This window comes from Podarcis melisellensis, assembly GCF_964234715.1.
Source record: "Podarcis melisellensis genome assembly, chromosome: 1".
Classification (NCBI taxonomy): domain Eukaryota; kingdom Metazoa; phylum Chordata; class Lepidosauria; order Squamata; family Lacertidae; genus Podarcis; species Podarcis melisellensis.
Genome location: NC_138528.1, coordinates 111092337 through 111112943, shown reverse-complemented (window position 1 = coordinate 111112943; position 20607 = coordinate 111092337). Strand labels below are relative to the sequence as shown.

Below are 20607 nucleotides of genomic sequence, written 5' to 3'. Positions count from 1 at the left end.
CGATACCTGGTGGGTGCTTATTTTTACATGTTTTATTACAAATATTGCATGTGTGTGTTTTAAATTCTGTTTTATCATTTGCAAGGGGCTATTGGGTTGCTCCTGTTTTTATTTCGTTTGTGTATTTTGTGTTTTTTATACTGTGATTTTATACCTGTGAACCAGTATAGGGCAGTATGTAAACTTAATAATAAACAAATAACAAATAAATAAATATTCCTGCATTTCAGGGAGTTGGAGTAACTCTACAATTCTATAATCCCTAGCTTAGGGGAAGGAAACAAGCAGAGGCAGATTTAGAAGAGTGTGACCAGTTCACCCGTACTGGAGGCTGAGCCAAGAGGGCATTGCTGGGGTGCCAAAACAATGATGTAGAATGGAAGGCGAGGGGCAGGGGGCACCAAATTTTGGCATCGCACAGGGCACCGCTGAAATTTGAAAGCCCAAAGTCCGTCACTGCCTCCGACCAAATACCAACGGTGGAGAAAAGTGAAACCAAGGATTGATTGGCTCTGTAACATAGGCAGCCATCGGACCAAAAGCCTCCCTCTAGCTGCTTAGAAATTTTCATTTTCAACTATCAAATGGTTGCTGGTAAGGCTGTCCAGCAAGCAAATCACCCCCCGGTCAGCCAACTGGTGGTCTATACCAGAAAATAGCAGGGAAGAGAGGGAAGAGGAAGGACCCTGAGGAAGTAGAGAGTGGCTGAAGGCTGAAGGCTGGAGGCAGGAGCAAGTCTAGCAGAAAAGCAAGAATAAACTATGGAGCAAGCAGGATTGCTGAGGGAGGGAGACGTCCCCAAGAGGCAGGAGGAGTTGGGCTATGTGTTAAGGCAGAAAATGGGCGCAATGGGTCAAAGTAAGGAAGAAGAGAGGAAGCAAAGGGCCTCAGAAAAGGCGGGAAATACATACATTTTTTTAAATGTGAAAAGCAAGCACAACAAACACCCATACATTTGCAGGAATGTGGCAGGGGGAGAATGGCCAACTGGAAGCGAGTATCAGGGAATATTGTAACTAGTGAGAGGATAAGAATGCCCACTGTGTTTTTCGCATGAATCTTCAATAATTTGTACCTCAAATCGAAAGAGGCAAGGGGGCAGCTGCATTCCACCCTTTGTGACTGCCCTTCCATTTAACCACCAGCTGAAAGGTCAACCCCAAACTTCACTGAACAGATGGGTTTGGGCCTAGGCCCCATCATGGGGGTGCTTGGGACGGGGGGGAGTGTCTCTAGGCGTACGGTACAGCAAGGAATGATGGGTAGAGTCATGTGAGAGAGCAGGGGACCTCTGAGTGGCAGAGCAGGAATGGAAAAGATCACTATAAATACTCCTAAGAATATAATGGCTCTTTGGCTGCATAAAACCCGGGCGATGGAAGTATTTACACCCATCTAAAATACTATTTTTAAAAAACAGAAATCTGGAGAATCTTTTAAGCAACTTTTTTTTTTAAAAAAAAAAAGAAAGGCTTATGAAACAGACAAAAATGTCATTTCCTAGCCAAAGGAAGAGGGGTAATATTTATACATAAGGTTTTGCCAGCTGACGTTGCCAGGGATGAGACTTGACTTGATTAGATTTTGCACAGAGACATTATTCACCAGCAAAAATAACACACCAAAGAGAACCTCCAACTTTCTTTTGAAATGCTCAGCCCAGGGTTTTTTTCTTTAATCCTCACTGGAGGGCAGTGCTTAAAACACAGAAGTAATAATACTCTTGTGTTCCTACACCACTTCTTAGAATAGCTCAAAGTGCTTCACATACATTTTTCTTATTGTTAATTCTTATATCCCCAGGATAGGGAATCTGGGGCCTTCAAGATGCGGTTGGACTACAACTCCCATCCTTCCTCACCACTGGCCATGCTGTCTGGGGCTGATGGGAGCTGGAGTCCCAAGAACGTCTGGAGGACACCAGGTACCCCATCTGTGCCTTATGAAAACCCTGCATGGCAGGCGAATTTCAGTTCTGGGGACCTGTGGTCATCCAGATATTGTTGGATTCCGATGCCTATCAGCCTCCGCCAGCATGATTCAATGTCAAGGATGATGGGAGTTGCCGTGCAATAACAACTGGAGGGCCACAGGTTTCCTGTTCCTGGTGCAGATGATAATGAGCTGGGTGGACCAGTGGTCTGATTCGGTAAAAGGTTGCAGCATCCTTTGACCCTAACCTCAAGTGTCCTTGCATATCTTTATTCACTTCCAAACCAGATAAAAATAAGCTGTCAGGCTATTGATCTCTCTAACCCAGTACAGTCGTACCTTGGATCCTGAATGCCTTGGTACTCGAACGTTTTGGTTCCCGAACGCCGCAGACCTGGAAGTGATTGTTCCAATTTGCAAACGTTCTTTTGGAACCCAGACGTCTGACGGGTTGCGAGGCTTCTGATTGGCTGCAGGAGCTTTCTGCAGCCAATCAGAAGCCGTGATTTGATTTTCGAATGTTTTGGAAATCAAACCGACTCCCGGAACAGATTCTGTTCGACTTCCAAGGTACGACTGTGCTGACCATGAGTGTTGCTTGAGGAATTGCAACTTCTGTAAGTTCCTATACAAACTGGCCCCTTCCTAATGTGTGGGTCAGAACATGATTCTCCACCAGAATTTGCCCTTCCCAATTGTTCTGAATACAGTTCTCAGATTTTAAAAAAAGCATTGAAATATACTTCACAGTTTGAGAGAAGATGCATTAGAAATATGTTTTTGAATTTGTATGCAGATTTTTTTTTTAATTGACAGATTAACATAGGAACAGGACAGTACAGTGGTACCTTGGGTTAAGTACTTAATTCGTTCCGGAGGTCCGTTCTTAACCTGAAACTGTTCTTAACCTGAAGCACCACTTTAGCTATTGCCACCGCACCGCCAAGGCACGATTTCTTTCTTAACCTGAAGCACTATTTGTGGGTTAGCGGAGTCTGTAACCTGAAGCGTATGTAACTTGAGGTACCACAGTACTGATTTGAGGGTGAGCATATAAGAAATTAACACAAACAAGAAATGAACTGCTTCCCCCATCTTGACGGTCCACTACTGTATACTATTAACAGTTATATGACTCCGGCAGAGACCCTTGCCAGCGCTGCCAAGGCATTCAGTGTCACGCTAAGTAAAAGTACATGGGCAGGGCACTAGCTGAGCTTGTGTGGAAGTTAAATGCAGTATTCACTACAGAACACAATTCAAAACTGCATTTAAAAAACCACACATGGTAAAGTCTTGGCTTTTTTGATTCCTTGTTTATTTGAAGGTGCAGGATGTGTTACTTCACAACTTCACGACGAGGGGAAGTCGTGCAGTAACGCGCCCCGCAACTGCAAATAAACAAGGAATTAAACAAGCCAAGACTTTACCATGTGTGTTTTTTTAATGCCGTTTTTTAATTGTGTTCTATTGTGCAAAAGAGGGGCAGGAAACTAGCATGGCATTCATGGCCGGTGTGCAATAGATTACTGTAATACTAGTACTTCCTGTTGCACAACAAGCTTCTTCTAGTCAGTGGCGTAGCGTGGGTTGTCAGCACCCGGGGCAAGGCAAGTAATTTGTGCCCCCTAACCCATGGATTTGCGCCCCCTAACCCGCACCGCACGCCTGGCACACACACACCCCCCTCCACAGTGGGCGGCGACCCGGCGGCTTGGATCGGATTTGCACAGCCAGCACTGCAGTGAGAGAGAGTGAGTGAGCCAGGTAGGGGCAGAGAGCTGCGAGTGCGAGCGTGCCCCCCCAGAAGTTGCGCCCGGTGCGGCCGGCCCCCCCTGCACCCCCCCCACACTACTCCACTGCTTCTAGTGCAACGGTTGCATCAGATTTCACACTGCACAACCATTATTCTTACCCTTCGGTAAAGGGACCCCTGACCATTAGGTCCAGTCGTGATTGACTCTGGGGTTGTGGCGCTCATCTCACTTTATTGGCCGAGGGAGCCGGCGTACAGCTTCCAGGTCATGTGACCAGCATGACTGAGAGCAGCACAGCGAACCAGAGCAGTACACGGAAATGCGGTTTACCTTCCCGCCGGACCAGTACCTATTTATCTATTTGCACTTTGACGTGCTTTCGAACTGCTAGGTTGGCAGGAGCAGGGACCAAGCAACGGGAGCTCACCCTGTCGCGGGGATTTGAACCGCCAGCCTTCTGATCAGCAAGGCCTAGGCTCAGTGGTTTAACCCACAGTGCCACCCGTGTCCCATTCTTACCCTTATGCTAGCACAATGGCCCTTTTGCTGGTGATAAGACAATGCTGAATCCAGGCCAGTGATTCCTTCATTGGAGGGGGTTGGACTAGATGGCCCTTGGGGTCCCTTCCAACTCTACAGTTCTGTGATTCTATGATCCATTTACCTTGAGGTGCCAGGGATTGAACTGGGAGCATTTTGCACTGCCACTAAACTAAGTAAAAGACAAATTTATACATTTCTCCCTGCAGTGCTCTTGATGTGGAGGGATACCTTGTGCAAAATCACTGCAAAAAGGGGCAGGCTGGCAGAAAAGTAAGCTAGGCAAAAAAAGAAGCAATGAAATAGCGGGAGCAAAAAGGAAGGTGGCCGTCCACTTTGCAGAGGGGCATTCTGTCACACACTACTGAATGAACACAGCGCTTGAGTTGCAGCCCCAAAGGGCCACAGGACTAGCAACTTTATGAAACCTACTGGTCAATGTGGTGTGTTTTGTATACAATCAGGACAGTAGAATATATCCTGGTTTGGGGAAGGGGCACTGGACTTTGGCCCACAGCCACTCAGGCATGATGGAACAGGGAAGATAAGAGGAGGATTTGCTGGCAGGGAAATTGAGGGTGAGCTCTGGTAGGTGTTGGAGATGGAATGGCTTTAAAAACTTGATGCACTGATATTTCAAGATGCACTTCCTGTAAAGCCCCATGGAGATTACCTTTAGGGAATCCCATACTGGATGCTATAACTACTCTCCTTTACAATAGATCCACAGACAGGCCCAGCTTTGTCCAAGAAAGAACCTAATTTCTAAAAAATGAACCTCAGGAAAAATGCTTCAACTACAAGGTTTTAAAAGCTTCTTTACGTCACTTCCCTCACAGAAAGCAATTTATATAATTTTATTCTTAGACGGGGCAAGGCACATAGCAATGCAAGAGTCAGCTTTTATAAAATGCAACTTTCAAGGGAGTCCTGATGCCATTGCAGTAAAGGTTGGTGTACATATTTGAATGCTAAGCAATCCTAATACGGCAACCCCTAAACCAAATGGATACATCTCCCTTTGAGCAGAACCCAACTTTAACTCATACTTGCATTCAACCTCCACCTTGGCCTGCAGGGTGAGGGGGCTTCCATGGTCCTCTAAGAGGTCCCACAGGGCTTTCCTTATCTGCAAACGATGCACAGGCGTAACTTCTGTGAGGAATAATGGAACTGCTCATCATCCCAGGCAAGAAATAACTATCTGTGCATCAATTGTCATGGGGCCTGTTTCTATCCATGCAAGTCCTCTGCCATCTATTGCCCTCCAAGCCTCCAGAGGTGTAGAAGATACTGATTAAGATGGACTCAGTATCAAGCACTTCCACTGTCCCACCCAGGGAAAGTATCACAGCACACATGTAGGCTCAACTGAGCAGAGAGCCATGATTTGTGGACACCACCCATGTCTTCCCTCCCACATTTCAACGTCACATTGAGGCTTTTTCACACATTACACCGAACAGAAGTGGAAATTGTCCTTCTGCACATCTGTACAAATAACCCTCACTCCCCAAGAGTGCTCTCAAGTTGATGGGGAAAGGGATTTTGTGTCCGGAGAGACATGGAGATTAGCCGTGTGGACAGTAGATTTGCAGGACCCTGATAAAGCAAGAACTACCCATAAACCTCCATTCAGCAGCTGCATTTCATTAATGCCCTGGCTCCTTGACACGTGAAGGATAGAGTTCACTTGCATTCAGCGCCTCTAAGGTTTTGCTGTTTTCTTAAATCTCCAGATATCTTTCTTGTTGCCTGTCTGGCTCTGTGGGCAGAAATAATCAAAGGACCATCCCCACCCCTCCAGCCATCATGTTGCTGTCATGACATGATCACGACACATCATAGCATTAACACGTCACTGTCGTGACACATCAAGACGCTATTGTGTCACTGCATTGTTAAGATCTGCTCTCAAGACAGATAGCTCAATTGGTCAAGCATGAGACCCCTTAATCTCAGGGTTGTGGGTTTGAGTGCCACATTGGGTGAAAGATTCCTGCATTGTAGGGGGTTAGACCCTTGCGACCCCTTCCAAGGAGGAGGAGGAGGAGTTTGGACTTGATATCCCACCTTTCACTCCCTTTAAGGAGTCTCAAAGCGGCTAACATTCTCCTTTCCCTTCCTCCCCCACAACAAACACTCTGTGAGGTGAGTGGGGCTGAGAGACTTCAGAGAAGTGTGACTAGCCCAAGGTCACCCAGCAGCTGCATGTGGAGGAGCGGAGACGCGAACCCGGTTCCCCAGATTACGAGTCCACCACTCTTAACCACTACACCACACTGGCTCCCAACTCTACCATTCTATGATTTTATAAGAAAAAGAAGAAATGATTAGATAAAATGTACTCACCATTGCCGGCGCCTCTACAGTTGCCATTATTAGACTCCATAGGGAAATCTGGCATGAATTGTTAAATATGTAAAGAAATGTTAGTATTTTTAATATTGGATTATGTCAACACAGCCACATCAAAACGCTCCAATTTTAATACACTAAATATTAGAAAATAACGAAGACTATATTAATGTGGGGGGGATGGAGGGGGCTCCCTATATGTAGACAATGGCTTAAAATCAGGGACCAAGCATATGATCCCAGGTCTCCTGGTGGCCAATAGAGTTGGCTGCACACTCAGAGCACTTTTGGGTGCTGCTATTGACAACTGGGCAGCCTAGCTTGTGTGCAGAGCTGGATCAGAGCCATTCTTTTTAACAGAAGCAAGAAAAAGATGAGGTGTTAAAAAGCTGAAGCAAACCTATTTGTTTTTAAACACGTATCCGTGACTTATGGCAGTGGTGAGCATGCCCTCTATCTCCCACCACACACATGGAGAAATGCTTATGTAAAGCTTTCTTTGTTAGGCCGAATTGCTGCTATTAAGATGAATGTATTGCCAAAGATGTTGTTTCTGTTCCAAACATTGCAAATTGTGGACAAAACGGAGTGTTTCCGGAGGTGGCAGAGAGATATTTCCAAATTTGTCTGGCAGGGCAAAAAGCCCAGAATTAAGTTTAAGATATTAACAGATGCGAAGGAAAGAGGGGGCTTTGCCCTGCCAGACTTAAGGTTGTACTATGAAGCCGCAGCTTTCTGCTGGCTAAAAGATTGGCTACTCCTCGAAGACACTGATGTGTTAGACCTGGAAGGTTATAACAATGCTTTTGGTTGGCATGCATACCTGTGGTATGATAAGGCTAAGATCAATAAGGCCTTTAAGAACCATATTGTCAGAAAAGCAGTGTTTAATGTCTGGACAAAATATAAAGACTTATTGGAAAATAAAACTCCAAGGTGGCTCTCACCTTTGGAAGCTAAGGCCTGGAAAAGACCCAATATGGAAGCCTACTGGCCAAAATATTGGGAACTGTTAGAAAAAGACGGAGATAATTGGAAATTGCAGAGTATGGAGAAAATGAAGGATAAAGTGCGAGACTGGTTACACTACGCTCAGATTAAAGAAATTTTTAAAAGTGACAAAAAGTTAGGATTCCAGGTGGAGAAATCGAAGTTGGAAACAGAATTGTTAGAACCTAAGACTAAGGTACTTTCAAGAATGTATAACTTGCTGCTGAAATGGAATACACAAGACGAAATGGTTAAGTCGGCTATGATAAAATGGGCACAGGACATTGGGCATAACATTATGTTTGAGGACTGGGAAAGGTTGTGGACCACTGGGTTGAACTTTACTGCATGTAATGCTTTGAAAGAAAATGTAATGAAAATGATATACAGATGGTACATGACCCCAGTTAAACTTGCCAAAATATACCATTTGTCTGATAATAAATGTTGGAAATGTAAAGAAAATGAAGGAACATTCTTTCACCTCTGGTGGACCTGCCCTAAAGTGAAAGCCTTCTGGGAAATGATATATAATGAGCTGAAAAAGGTATTTAAGTATACCTTCACCAAGAAACCAGAGGCCTTTCTTCTGGGCATTGTCGACCAGAAGGTGTTAAAGGAAGATAGAACATTTTTCATGTATGCAACAACAGCAGCAAGGATACTACTCGCTAAGAACTGGAAAACTCAAGATCTACCCACACTGGAAGAATGGCAGATGCAACTGATGGACTATATGCAATTGGCGGAGATGACTGGCAGAATCCGAGACCTGGGAGAAGAAAGGATTGAAGAAGATTGGAAGAAATTCAAGATTTATCTACAAAAACATTGTGATTTAGTGGAATGTTAAGAAGGATGCTTGGTTATAAATAATTGGCCATCACTAAAATAGATCAGAATTTGATGATAAGAGAGATTAAGAGAAACAAAATTTGTAGGAGAATTTTTTTTATTGTATTTAAATAAGTGGTTATAAATTTGGAAATAAGATGATAATTTGCTTGACAAAAATTTATTAACGATGCAAGTGGGAGCGGGAGACGTGAGGAAGTCTAAGGATGTTATGAAATTTTGTAAAAACAAAGCAACACTGTTTATTATTATTGTATTTCTTTTCTAAAAACTCCAATAAATATCTATTTAAAAAAAAGAGAGAAATGCTTATGTAGGTAAGGTCAGTTCCAGCAGTCTGTCTACTCCTTTTTGGAAGCAGGTGACCAGGGCCTGTTTATTTCGGAATTTACACAGGTGAGCTTTGGCTCTCCAACACCAGCGACAAAAATTCACAAAACAGTATTCAAAACCAACCAACCTAGGGCTATCAGCCAGCTAAAACATGTTCATTAATCAACTTTCATTTAAATGGTAAATCACCCCATCAAGTAAGTTTAAATATATCTGCATATCACAAAAATACAAGCGTCTTCTTTGAGATCCTGAAGTCTAAGTTGCTGTGTGCAGCACAATTAGTCAAAGGTTTCCTCTCATTGCTAGAAGAAAGGACCATTCTTGATATTTTCAGTTTCCTTCCCTATGACAACAGTACATCAGAACCAAAATAGACCAAAAAACAAACTTTGCTACCCTATTAGTTGAAATGTTCATTTACGATTAAAATTGCACACCAGTTAATCAAATAAAGCTTTTGTTGCACTGTCTGTTGGTCAGTGAATTAAATGTTGAAGCTGCACGTAACAAATTTGTTAACTTGTTGCAGATTATCTGATATAAATGGGTAGAAGACACAATGCCACATTTCAATTTTTTCCCTAAAGTATTTCAGGAAGTATTCTGCTTAGGAAAAAGTATGCTACTTAATGTATTCCACATTTACAACGCAGCCACTGTTTACAGTGTTTCAGCATGTGAGATACAGATATATATTTTTACTATTATATCTACTAAGGGAGGAATTCAGTATTGTGCAATGGCGATCAGTCTATCAGGACAAGAATTTCAAATTGCCAGCAAGAACAACCCCTCCTCTACTCTCCCCCATGCACTATTCTAGGGGTTCTCCTGAACTCCCCCAAGCCATTTGTGGGGGCACAAAGGGTTGAGAGGGGGGAAACCCAATTGCGCAAGCAGAGGTCCTTGCACAGGACTTTGGCTGACGGACTTGTTAGTTGAATTTTGCCCTAGATGCTTTGGAAAGTTGTTTGTTCACTATGCATTTGGACACCTAAAGAGCTCATCACCCAAATGTGTACACTGGTTCCTGAGATCAAGGAGCAAGTTTCCATCTAAGCTTGGATACAATTGGATACAATTGAAAGAAAAGAATTGACTGAACTTTTCCAGTGGCGGACCTTGGGGTCTCAAATTTAAGTGATGCCCCCTTCCATTCCACATCATAGTTGTGGTGCCCCTGAAGCTCTGCACCCAGCGTGACCAAATGGGTCATACTCCCTTAAATCTGCCCCTGACTTTTCAAAAATGCACTGATTTTTCGTAGAGTTCCCAAGCAATGAGGCTGCTTGAACATGTGTATGCGTGTATATTGCACTTTGCCTAAAACTCGGAATCAGCAGCCAAAGCATTAACTGCTACATTAGTAAATACTGAGCATGAGAAAAGAAAAAAGTAGAGAGAAGAACAACAGCTTCACCAGATTCAAAAGTCTCAAGTGGCTCTCAAGGGCAGCGGCACTGCACCCTTTTCGAGCGTCTGCTAGCCCAGTCCTCGCCGTCAACACTGCTGGGTGCGCTCATGTGGGGCGCTGAGCGTTTGGGGAGGCTGTGCTCCAGCCCAGCCCTCAGCCACTGGAGCCAAGTGGGACTGTGCTGCACAGCCTGCTGGCCCACCCACCCACACAGGGAGGAGTCCAGCTGGCCAATGTGGCTCTTGGTAGGTGAACCTACCAATCCCCAATGGGCGGTCATTCAGCGAGGGAGCTGGAGACGGGGCGGTGAGGCTAGGCCAGGCTCTGGGGCCCAGAGACTTGGAACAGGCAGGGTGGCACAGAGATCCCTGCATAGGGGCACCTAGCTTGTGCCCCCTAAAAATCGAGCACCCAAGGCTATGGCCCCCCTGGCCCTCCCCACGCTATGCCCCTGCTCAAGGGTTTCAGGTCTTGCCCAGCCCCACTTGGGGCTGGCAGGGTTTGAACCAAGGACCTTTTTGCACACAAAACATGCGCCATGATGCTGAGCTGTGCCCTCCTCGGGAAACTCATGAACCGACGATATGGTGGCCCCTAACCAATGTAAGCTGTATGATTATTATTTTTCTTCCTCCAGTCCTTTACCTCATAATGTAGCAGTAAATGCCAGATTCATGTAATCAGCCCCTGGGACTGTGGCCTCATCTGGCATCACACACTGCTCCCCCAGATTCTTCCAATGCTGAATGATACATCGGATGTGCCCATCAGGCTGACCAGGTTTTGTGGCCAAAAATGCTTATACACTGATCTCCTTCCTCTAGGCACTTCAGCCTACATCTCAAGTGGAATGTGGGTCTCACTGTGGTCTAAACCACTGAGCCTCTTGGGCTTGCTGATCAGAAGGTCAGCGGTTCGAATCCCCATGATGGAGTGAGCTCCCATTGCTTTGTCCCAGCTCCTGCCAACCTAGCAGTTCGAAAGCACGCCAGTGCAAGTAGATAATTAGGTACTGCTGCGGCGGTAAGGTAAACGGCATTTCCGTGCACTCTGGTTTCTGTCACGGTGTCCCGTTGCACCAGAAGCAGTTTAGTCATGCTGGCCACATGACCCAGAAAGCTGTCTGTGGACAAACGCCAGCTCCCTTAGTCTGAAAGCAAAATGAGCGCCGCACCCCATAGTCCCCTTTGACTGCACTTAACCATCCAGGGGTCCTATACCTTTACCTTTCACCCCTGGTTACTCTGTGCAGACAACATTCTCAACTCCAGAAAGCAGATCCAAATTAGCAACTAACTAGAATAGAAATGTTTTATTCTACTTTTAGAAGGCAGAATTATATTCCTTGGGGGAAAGTGGGTGGAATGGGAGACAGAGAGAGAGATGACTTCTACATAGTTGCTGGCGTGTTTGTTTAATTTTTTTAATCAGAATTTAGAATGTCATCATGTTCCCATTCAGTGAAAGAAAGTCTTCATGGATTTCAGGCTGGAATCATTCAATGAAACTATTGTGCTCCTTCTGGTCCTTCGTAATAGGTAACTTTGGGGCAATTTGACAGAAAACGACTTTTCTGCGCTTTTGAATGTGACTGCTCTTAAATGGCTGCAGGCTCTGCCAAGGCTGGTTTCAGTGCAGATCTTGTTTTTCAGGAGAGCTGGGAAGCATCTCCACATGACGGGAGGAAGATGTTTGCAAAAACCTCAATATGAGACATTCACTAGCTCCCTCCTTGCTTGGGCACTCAAAACCACTTGCGCTGAAACCTTCCCAGCAGGTATCAGCCCAAGACAGCTGCAACAACAGTCTGTACTCTGTCTACAGACAGACCCGGGGAGTTAGGTTTAGAATGGCTGGAGCTTGAAGAGCAGATGTCAACGTACAAGGCATAGAGAGAAGGAGGAGTTGGAATTAGACTGAGGAGGGAGATGGGGACCAAGTAAAGCTGCTCTGCTGAGCCAAAAGCCAAGAAACGGTGGACGTTTTGACAAATCAGCAATGACTGATGTTTTAAATGAGTCTGAATCCAACACTGCAGGATATCAGGGGTAGCAAACATGGTGGCCCTCTGACTGTTGCTGTTTTTATGGCTCTGTTCTATTGTTTCCATGTTTGTATTCATGCACACTACTTGGTGATTTTGAGGTTTATAAATGATTTTACATAAAATAAATACATAAAGTCATCTTTAACCAATAGACAGGTTGGCTGGGGCTCAGAGAAATTGGTGCATAGCTGTCAACATTTCCCTTTTATTAAGGGAAATTCCCTTATTCCAAATAGGATTCCTCACAAGAAAAGGAAAAAGTTGACAGCTATGAATTGGTGTTGAACAACATCCAGAGGACACCTAGCTGGTTATCCCTGATATAAGCTATGCAAGAGCAAACTAGCGTGGAGCCAAGAGGCGTTTTGCACTTTGAGAGGTCAGAGAACGAACTATCACAATGAAGGCATGAGCTGTAAAAGGACCAGCTGTAAAAGGACAACCCTCATCCACAACTTCTGCTTTTTTTGACTCTTCCCATCTGTGCTGTTCCTTTTCATCACCTGACCATATGAATGCCCGCATTATATGTGCTCATCCCATATACCTTCATGTGTATATTCCACATGTCCCTGGGGCCTTTCAGAGCCCTGTATTTGCAAGATCTGCATGCAGTCTGGAAGGTCCCCCCCCCCCTTGATTCAGAAGATCTCTCATCCCTCTTGAATTAAGAAGCCTGTTTAAAAAAACAAAAACAAAACACCATGTACAGGTTTGGAAAATGGAAAAGATGAATATCTGAAGGTGGGCCCAAAATAGTTAACAGCCTTCTTTACTAGCTATGAAAAAGGCCAGATACACTGGACTGAGCCTGCAAAACTCAACAGATTTCTCAAAGCCTTACAGTGACAATCACCATCATAAATATACAACCTCATTATTGCTTTGACAATTAAAAAGGTTGATAATCTTTCCACCAGCAGCAGTTGTGGGAGGATGGAGATTAGAACCTTCCCAGGTGATTTGCTCCCCAAATTAACTGCGCAGATACATCCTTGAGTTTAGCACTTTGGTTACAGGAAATTTACGTGATTTCCCCTAGAAATCCAACAGGACTTCCCTCTCAGCTAGCACATCAATGGCAATACTAGATTTTACTTTACTTAATTGTTGAATTCCTATCAAGCTATTTTTCCAAGGAGCTCAGCACAGTGCCCCTTTTAGAATCACAACAACCCTGTAAGAAGATAGCTGACAGATAGTGATTGGTCCCTGGACACCACGTGGTTGAGCAGTCCTAATCTGACACTCTAACCATTTCACCATACTGGCTCTCAGCAGGAGACGTTGCATAGGCTTATTCGATGCCTACTTGTTTGATAGTAGTCATAGCGCAATTTCTTATAAGCAGCACAACTCCTTGTTCCACAAAATAGCACTTACTCCTCTCCCCTATAGCAATGTTTGACCTTTTTAAAACAACAACACCATTTTCCCTGTTTTGTTTCCTTGCTTAATTCTGCAAATTACTTCCCCGTTTCCAGCACTGGTCTTTAATAATAATAATAATAATAATAATAATAATAATAATAATAATAATAATAATAATTTCCCCCTGAAGTAAGGCTACAGGTCTCTCCTTCACACAATGTATAAAAAGGGATGGGGTTTCATGCCAGTGAGACGCTAACAAAAATAAACTATTCTAGGATTTTGCCACTATTAGCTCAAGGGTCAAACAAGATGTTGCATGAAACTTGCACAATTCAACCCCAGCCACCTTTTCTTTTTCTTTACAATCAGTCCTGCTTGGAGTGCAGAGAAGCAGAGAAATCACAAGGGGAGGGGAGGGAGAGTACTTAACCCCTTCCTGCACACCCTCACCATATTTCTGTTTCAAATTACTCCTCCCCAAACTGTTTTTTGTTTGTTTGTTTTGCCCCTGGCGGGGTTCGAAAAGGCTTCTGGGGAGCATTATATGTATTTATAGTTAACATCCGTTTCAGCCCTCTAAGCAGTAGGTTAATAATTGGTGGTGAAAAGCCACCTTTGGATTCCATAGACATTCTGCTTTGAGTCTATCTAACAGTCTGTGAGGGACGCGGGTGGCACTGTGGGTAAAACCTCAGCGCCTAGGACTTGCCGATCGCATGGTCGGCGGTTCGAATCCCCGCGGCGGGGTGCGCTCCCGTCGTTCGGTCCCAGCGCCTGCCAATCTAGCAGTTCGAAAGCACCCCCAAGTGCAAGTAGATAAATAGGTACCGCTTACCAGCGGGAAGGTAAACGGCGTTCCTTGTGCTGCGCTGGCTCACCAGATGCAGCTTGTCACGCTGGCCACGTGACCCGGAAGTGTCTGCGGACAGCGCTGGCTCTCGCCTATAGAGTGAGATGAGCACACAACCCTAGAGTCTGGCAAGACTGGCCCGTACGGGCAGGGGTACCTTTACCGTTACCTTAACAGTCTGTGAGCTTAGATCCTCAATGATTTCCTGAGTTTAGGAAAGGATTTGAGACTAGAGAAAATAGCAGGCAGGGGCGAGCTGGGAACGGATCGTGACAAAATATGGAAGTGATGTGACTTCTTGGGTGCAACCACTTCAACCTGCAAACAGAAGCAGTCTTTGGGAATTCTTGTAATCTGGGAATTTTAGACATGTGTGGTGGGGCTGGTGCAGGAATGAGCCCATCAGCTCCAACCCCCAGCTCTGCCACCAGGAGCAGAGGAGGCTTCCCATGTCTCAAACTCCTGGAGGACAGCAAGGACCCCATCAAGACAACACGAGGAATTCCCTGATCAGAAATAAAAACTCCTGAAGAGGGCTAGAGAATCACATTTGTTAAGGAACCCCCACAAAGCAAAGGTAAGGGAACATCTAATTTGGCCCAGGAGTCTGTTTCCCCCTCAAATCACATGTGATGTCAGGTGTGGGGCAGGTAAAGGGCAATGGCTGCAAAGAAGCAACCGGGAGCTTCAGAGTGTGCTCCAAACTTTTCCTTTGGCACCTTTTAAACTTGGTGCTAAATGCAAGTCCCACTGGGACTGGTTTGGCCCAAGTGGAACTGGTCACTGTGAAAAGCAGGCGTTGTCATCAGCTGACCAGCAGCTGCTGGGTCCAGCTACAGGGATCTTCCTCTATAGTGGGTCTTGCATTCAAGGTGGGCTGCAAAAAGAAACACTTAATCCAGTGGTTTTCAACCGGTGTGCCATGGCACCCTGGGGTGCCTTGAGTGATGGTCAGGGGTGCAGCGGGCAACACTGGCCTCTGTCCCTCTTTCTTTCCTTCCCTCCCTCCTCTGATGCCCTCTCACGCTTCTTTTTCCATCAGGCCACTAAGGCTGGGGGCAACATCTTCCCAGGCCTCTTGGCATGAGGAGGCACCTCTCTTTGGGGTGAGGCAGCAGCTCAGAGACCAGGGACAGTGGTAGCAGCTGCCCAGAGGACTCTTAAGGAGAGGAGAGGAGCCTGAGGGAATGCTCCACAAGGGAGGGTGTTCAAATAGGGGTGAGGAGCTGCTGGTTCTGCAGGCAAGAGCTGACGTAACTGGGCTCCTGAGCCCCACAGGGGGGCCAGAGAAAGAAAGTAGTTGGTCAAAGCGCCATGGGCTCAAAAAGGTTGAAACCCTCTGTCTTAATCTAATGCAGGCATAGGCAAACTCGGCCCTCCAGATGTTTTAGGACTACAACTCCCATCATCTCTAGCTAACAGGACCAATGGTCAGGGATGATGGGAATTGTAGTCTCAAAATATCTGGAGGGCTGAGTTTGCCTATGCCTTATCTAATGCCATGCTAAAGTCAGGTGACTGACAGGTGGGCAGCCCGGCTCATATGTCAAAAGTGGCCCAAAGAGGGGGGGACGTGTCAGGATTTGGCCCACCAGCCAGATCCAATTTCCTATACCTGACGTAGAACATACAAACAAACCCACACAGAGAAAAACCTGCACAATGAAAAGTCTAGCACTTTCTCCCCTTGGCATCTAGTATTCTATACGAAGAGAAATTGTTTGCTGTTCACTATAAGAAGGCATTCAGTTATATGATCCCCATGATGTGGTCTGAAGTGAGTCAGTCTAAGAACAATTTTGCCATGTGATTTCTGTCAACTCGATCCTAGAGAGAATGTATGGGCATCAAAAGGAATGAGACTGAACATTGACTACAATCGATGAAGATTGCTAGGTGTTCTTTATTCTAAGGAACATCCATTGTCTGGCTATATAGTATTAGAAAGGACATCTAGAGCTGGGAAATGTGCGGGAAAGGGTAGTGAAAATGATCAAGGGGTTAGTTAGAGTGCATTCCCTATGCAGAAGGGCTTTTATAAGAGAGATTTAGCTCATGATTGACAGCAGGAAGAAAATTAGAAAGGTGTTGCCCCCCCACCTCCCTAAAGTCTCATAATACTAAAATCTGGGTTTATCCAATGAAACTGACTAGCAGGAGAGTAAGGGCAGACTAACATACAGTCGTACCTCAGAAGTCGAATGGAATCTGTTCCGGAAGTCCATTCAACTTTCAAAACATTTGGGAATCAAGGTGTGACTTCCGATTGGCTGCAGGAAGCTCCTGCAGCCAATCAGAAGCTGCGATGGATGTTAGGGTTCCAAAGAACATTCACAAACCGGAACAATCACTTCCAGGTTTGCGGCGTTCGGGAGCCAAAAAATTTGTCTCGCAAGGCTTTCGACTTCCAAGGTACGACTGTACTTACCATACTTCCTCACCCAAGAAATAATTGGTCTATGAATTCTCTGCAACAAGATGAGGTGATGGCCACAGGCTTAGATGGTTTTAACTTTGGATTAGACATTTGTCTAACCATATCATAGCAAGGCATATTAACCAGGATAGTGAAAAGCAACCTTCAGATTCAGAAGTATTCCCTTAAATGCTGGTTTTGGAGGGCAAAACAGCAGGCTGGCCACTGTTGAAAACAGGATGCTGTGCTATATGGCCCCTTGATATAACCCCAAAAGTTCTTTCCACAGAATATAATGGAAACCCCACTCCCGAAAAGATTTGCCCCTGCTGGCCCAGGATTTGAGATTCGCTGGAGAGGCCTGCTCCTGGCCCCACCAACAGCAGAAGCCCATTGCATGGCGACACGAGGGTAGGGCCTTCTTTGTGATGGCCCTGTTCCCCTCTATCTGTGAAATTCCCTCCCCCTGGAGGCATGGTTGTTGCCCACACTAACTCAGTTTCCGGCAGCATCTTCAGACACTTCTTTTCACTCAAGGCTTTGGGGAGAGGCTGATATGTTTTAGGAACAGGTGAACTGTATTGGTGTGATGGTTGCAATACTGTTTTAAAGCAACAGCTGAGATTTTAAATGGCTTTTGCTGGATGCGTTGTTTTTAATCACATTTTGTAAACCACCTCTTTCAGAACTGAACAAATCAACCGCTAAAAGAAGCAAACTTTCAGCCTTTGAAATGAATAAGTGACACTTGTGAATAACAACCTTCGGTGATAACACAGATGGAAGGAGAGAGCGTGAGGAACTAAAGGAGGCTGGCTGACTTCTTAATCATTTGAAACCAGAGAGGCTTCGTTGTTGGCTGGTGCCCATTGGGAGTGGTAGGTCAAAAGGCTGGGAACCTAACAGTAGGTGGTGCCAGAGTCAACTGTCCCCATCCTCCTCCCTGCTGAGTTCTAGAAGGGCAACACTGAGATTAAGGAGGAAGGGAATCTGACAACCAGGGCCACTAACCTGCAAGCAGGAAGATGCAGGCTGGGTGAGGCAGGCTGAGAAGTTGGTGGGGCAGTGTTCCACCAGCACAGATGGACCAGCCTCCACTTCAGAGGGGGAATGAGTATGGAACGATATGAGGGAGGACTGCCTCAGGTGATGAAAGCTGGAGGGTTTCAGAGATGTTGAGAGCTGTGGTTTGCCAAAATCAGGTAAGGTGAGCATCAATGGTTATAAGCAGGAGGTGGACATCTATGATGCAGCCATCTAAGAACAGGAAGCTACACATTCCAGGGGACCAGAAGAAGATGAAGAGCACTGGGGGAGCAGGTGAGGAAAGATGGTGCTTTTGGCTTGAGTTTTCTGGGATCAAATTGGATTACTGAAGGGGGGGAGAGAGAAAAATCTGAAATGAGCAAGGTTAGCAGGCCTCACTGAGATTTGTTGTTGTTGGAATTGCGCAGCAAGCTGTTTAAATTTTGGGTTAGTGGACATGGAACCTGGAAGGACTGGCTGGGCTTACTTTGAGTGAAGGAGAGTGATGGCTAAGTGGAGAGGGGGAAATATGCAAATAGTGGATGCTGGAAGGATGCAGTAAGACAAGCTTCTGCCCAGGTTGGGGGGGGCATTGGTGGACCCAGAAAAACTTGACAGTATCATCATCATCATCATTTTTAATTTGTATGCTGCCTTTCTATCTTACAATACTCAAGGCGGTATTGATTAGATGACCCTAGGAGAAGATTAGTGGGCTTCAGAAACTTCAAGATCTGCTGCAGGATCAGGCAGCACAAGGGATCCTGTTTCTCTTCCAGATTCGTGCTGGAATGCCAACTCCCATCCTTCTGGACCACTGGCTAAGCTGGTTGGGGCTGATAGGCGCCTCTGATGGGAGTTGCTGGGGAAGGGAGTGCCAGAAGGTTTAAGGTTAGGGTAGGGGGCAGAGATCATGGGGGCGTCTTGGAAGTGTGTGTGTGTGTGTTCTGGGAGGTGGGGTGGATGTGGAGGGGAGGTCAGGCCGGCGGGGCGGAAATGGCAGTGGCGTCGGGCGCGTCACTCACCGGATCCCTCGGCCGTGACGATGGCCTCCGGGGAGATGCAGACGCCTCGGTCGTAGACGGGCAGCTCTTCGCAGGCCAGGCTCTCGGGCCACGCGTGGCCGTACTTGACGAGCACGGGCTCGCAGCCGGCGCGGGCCCTCTCGCACACGGATTTGCAGGGCTTGATGGGCTCGTGCTGGAAGTCGATGGTGCAGATGGGCGCGTACATGGCGCACAGGAAGAAGAGCAGGTCGGCGCTGCAGTGGATGCCCAGCAAGCCCTCGAACTGCTCCATGGCCAGGATGGCGTTGGCCTGCGTGCTGTGGTGCAGGTGGTTGGGCATCTTGGTCATGTTCCAGGGCAACGACTTGCACAGCGGGATGCGCACCGGCTCGCACGACGCGCCCGCGGCCGGCGGCGGCGCCCAGCTCGCCAACAGCCCGCCCAGGGCGGCCAGCGGCAGCAGCAGCGCCACCATCGCCCTCGCCTAGGAGGAGCCCGACGGCGGAGACGTCCGCGGCGGTACCCCCCTCCGCGGCTAGACCCTCGCGCCGCCGAGAGAGCTCTCCTTCCTGACGCCGCGCGGCGGAGGGACTCCTCCGGGGTCCGCCCCCTTCTCTCCCTCGGGGACCAGGTCGACCCCTCTTGCAAAAGTCCGGGCTGAGGTGGGGGGTGTGGAAATCGGAGGGAACTGGCTGGTACAAGGGGTGGGCGCTCCTCTTCTCTACATCGGGAAGGAAGGCGACTTTGGAGAGGCGCGCACAGGGACTTGGAGACGTCGCCAAAGAAAAAGTTTTGGAGGAGAGAGAAATCGCGCTGCTGGTCGATCTCGGCTCGGGCTGCTGGCTGCACAGGCGAGACCGGCTTCGCTTGTGTGCGGCTGGTGGAATCAGCCCCCTTTTCACTTTCCACCTCCTAGCCAAGGAGCCCCGGCTCCTCCTCTTTCTGCGCCGCGCGCTCCTGGTCCCACCCCTCTCCGCCGCCTCTCTGTTCCTTTGCGAGGGGGGAAAGAGGTTGTTGGGGGGTGGAAGAGGAGAAGGAGCGAGGAACTGCTTGACCTGAGGCTCGCATCCACTCCCATCAGTTATAAGTCACTGTTTGTCGTCTCCCACCCCTGGCTCTTCTGCTTATCCCCTTGAAAAGTTGCAGGCGCGCGCTCCTCTCAGTCTGTTGCTTTCTAGTTTCTGCCTCCGGCTGCCAGAAAATAAAATAAAGGTGATCCTTGTGAAGGGATTGGCTCTCCGAGGTGGCGGACGGGACACCCACACCGTCGAAGGAGCATAAATCTAAAAGGCAGGGGGCAGAGAACAGGCTGGATTTCCAAAAAGCATTTTTTTACTTTAAAAAGCAGCAGCGCGTCCTCGCGCGCGCTTTCCTTTCCCCATAAATATCCCTAATGAAAAACAACGAGAGGCGAGGTGTTGATCTCCATCTCTGCTTAAACAATCCTGTTTGAACTTTCTGTTTTCTTTCTCCAGCAAGTGAAATAAAGGGAGCTCTCTCTCTCTCTCTTTCTCTGGCTTAAGTCTGCCGCAGCTGCCTTCTCTGCAAGAAAAGAGGCTTTTCATTGTCCTGGCTGTATCCCCGCTTCTCCACCCCCCCCCCACCCCCATAAATATCTCTGGGAAAACTTGCTCCGCAGTGGCCAAAGGAAGCTCTTTCCACGTGGATCCAGATGCATTTAATCTAGGGGAGAAAATAGAAAGCA

General features: G+C 46.8%; 1 protein-coding gene across 1 annotated transcript in view; it reads right to left on the bottom strand.

The window, feature by feature from the left end:
- FRZB (frizzled related protein) overlaps positions 1–20149 on the bottom strand; it is a 32651-nt gene extending 12502 nt beyond the window's left edge. The window contains exons 1-2 of the mRNA XM_081898775.1: positions 18921–20149; positions 6582–6629 (exon numbers count right to left, since the gene is read on the bottom strand). Of these exons, the coding sequence (XP_081754901.1) occupies positions 6582–6629; positions 18921–19377 (505 nt within the window). The 5' untranslated portion in view covers positions 19378–20149. The remainder of the gene's footprint in view (positions 1–6581; positions 6630–18920) is intronic.
- Positions 20150–20607: the final 458 nt, after the last annotated feature.